Genomic DNA, 2,500 nt, shown 5'->3' with positions numbered 1-2,500 from the left:
CAAGAATGGAAAAAAATTCTATCAGTTCGAGTTGAAGTTATTCTCGGTTTTTTCATTTTTATTTCTTTTAGCACAAGGACATTTGTGAATTTCCCTCGAGGCAGTTTTATGAGGGCAACTTGAGAACAGCAGGGTCTGTCAGAGACCGTGAAATGAACAGACAAGACGTCAGCAAAAAGGTCGTTAATTTCTGGCCAAATCAAACTGGAAAAGGGTATGTGCCCCTTGCGTTTTGTAATGTTGTGGGCGAAGAAGAAGAGCTGGTTGTAACGACAGAAGAAGGTAATGAGCGCTCGAAGAGCAACAAAAAGGAGAAGGAGAAAGTGGTATGTAAACGAGAAAGCCATTTGGTCATAAATATACAATTTCCACTGCCGTCTAGGGGCAAGCAAATCAGAAAACTCGTTTTCGCGGATTCTCGGTGATTAGCTGTTAACGGAGCTCGTGCTCAGGAGCGAACTACTGGTTGTCCCACCTTAAATGATCTTTTTCTCACAACCGGGGCCTGTTTCTCGAAAATACCGAAGAACCATCAAGTGTGATCCGCTCGTTTTAAAGGCCCATTTCCACCCTTGATTGAACGTGATCGTTTGTCAATGATTGTTTTCAAAATGGCACCTTTGTTGAATAGCGTATTCCGATTGGCTGTAAAACAATTTTCTGTAATTTCGTGATTGCCATATCTTGTTAATTATTATTTTACGAGCGCCAAAAGAATCATGGGTAAATGGAGACCATATGCTTAGCCTGTGCTGGTTTTCCGCCATATTGGCTGATGTTCTCATGCGTGGCGTGCAATACATTCAGGGTTGACATGGGCCTTTAAAAGCTGGTCATGTTCTCAAGAAAACAAAAAGCAAAGTTAAAAGCTCTTTGTTTCTAAGGGAGAGTGGCATCCGAAACGTTTCGCGACGTTTGAGAAACGGGCGGCTGGTTCTTTTAGATTCATGTCCACATTGTCGGTTTTAACGGCTTGTTTTTTGCATATGTGACGTTAACGGAGACATTGTGCCGTTATTGGTCAAGAGGTACAATTTTTACGGCTTTTATAATTTATGCACTTATAACTTAAAAGGTGACATTGTGTGCTAATGGGTTAAAAGGCACAATACTTGCCAAGAGGGTTTCTTAAATAGGGTCAAATGTAGACGGTTTGGGAATTTTTCAAAACGACAATTCCAAAGTCGAGAGTGAATATGGGAGTGAGCTCTTGCTAACGGACGGTTGCATGTCTATTCTGACCCTCTGTTCTCTAAGGAAATATATATTCCTGCAATATCAATTTAAATCGAAATGTTATCAGAAAAAATGTGTGATTTAATTAAAAAAAAAACTAACAAACAAAACTATATTCTTTTAGAAATGTGTACTGTATGACTTTAAAAAACAAATGTTAAATAGCAGAAAATAGGAAAAACTAAAAACCTGAAGAAACAGATATTATTTCTTTTGAAGTAAATCCGAATTAATCCTTATTTGAATTTAACGTTGAAAATAAGAGTCTATCTACTGCAAAGGGGAATGCAAAATAATAAATCCAATCAGTCATTATGGCCATCCCCTAACTGAATGAGGGTGATTTGGTCGCTGCACCAAATTGGCGTTAATTAAAATGCGTTGTTGCTCTTGCTAAATACTTTAAGGAGCCAGGGAGCTGGATGTTATTGTGCAGATGGATATTCACTATAGATGTGAAAGAGCTAGTACCTCCTCTATTATGCTTTTTCCCAAAACTTCTTTCGGTTCAAGGCCGTCTGGATCTATTCTGTCCACTGAGTCATTAAATCGAACACTGCATTGCAAGTTTCTGCTACGTAGCATGCAATTCTCGTGGCTTGCATTGCATGGAAATGTAACCCTGAAGACGGCCTGGTCCTTAAAATTTTCTCTACTTTCCATCCTCTACTTCCATCAGGTCGGCATTGTATTCGACCAATTTAATTTCAAAGAATGCTTATCTCCAACTCAAAGTTCGTAAACTACAAGCATATCGGGCAAAGGCCTTTGACACAAAGTCCAGTATCTCTCTCATCGAGGTAATTTTTGTAGAACGTATTGTTTTAAATCTTTCATTCAGTATCCTCCTTGTAATGGTCAGGGTTCCGCTATTCAGATGATGAGTTAGTGTGACATTCAAAGGCTGGTTGCGACGTAAGAAAGTGGCTGCAGAAGTCAGTGGAAGAGCAACGTGTTCACCTAGTTGAAAGAAGAGAGTTGTCTGGGAAAGCTGTTCAAAGCTAAGTGGAACGATGATGACGTAGACGCTAAAGGCTGCTTTGCGTGGTTGAATGAGTGGGACGCCTGTCCATCGTAAACTGTAGCAGGCTTGTATGAACTCTAAGAGCAGCTACCAAATAATGATATCGCTTGTTGATGTGTGGGAAATGCCCAGAAAGCATTCCTTTCATTTTAGCTAAATGTCCGGCGCCTGCTCAAAACAAGTATCTGTCACGCTATTACTCAGCTCTCAAGGTGTTATTCTTTGAGTTATTACCTGATC

The 2,500-nt window shown here is 39.9% G+C and overlaps 1 protein-coding gene across 4 annotated transcripts in view; it reads left to right on the top strand.

The window, feature by feature from the left end:
* LOC138060007 (3'-5' exoribonuclease HELZ2-like) overlaps positions 1-2,500 on the top strand; it is a 153,468-nt gene that overhangs the window by 142,352 nt on the left and 8,616 nt on the right. For all 4 annotated transcript variants that reach the window (XM_068905679.1, XM_068905681.1, XM_068905678.1 and 1 more), the window contains one exon: positions 72-326. In XM_068905679.1, coding sequence (XP_068761780.1) covers positions 72-326 — 255 coding nt within the window. The remainder of the gene's footprint in view (positions 1-71; positions 327-2,500) is intronic.

The sequence above is a fragment of the Montipora capricornis genome, chromosome 8, assembly GCF_036669925.1.
Source record: "Montipora capricornis isolate CH-2021 chromosome 8, ASM3666992v2, whole genome shotgun sequence".
Lineage (NCBI taxonomy): Eukaryota > Metazoa > Cnidaria > Anthozoa > Scleractinia > Acroporidae > Montipora > Montipora capricornis.
The sequence above is the reverse complement of the archived record's forward strand: the minus strand, read 5'-3'. Positions and strand labels throughout refer to the sequence as shown.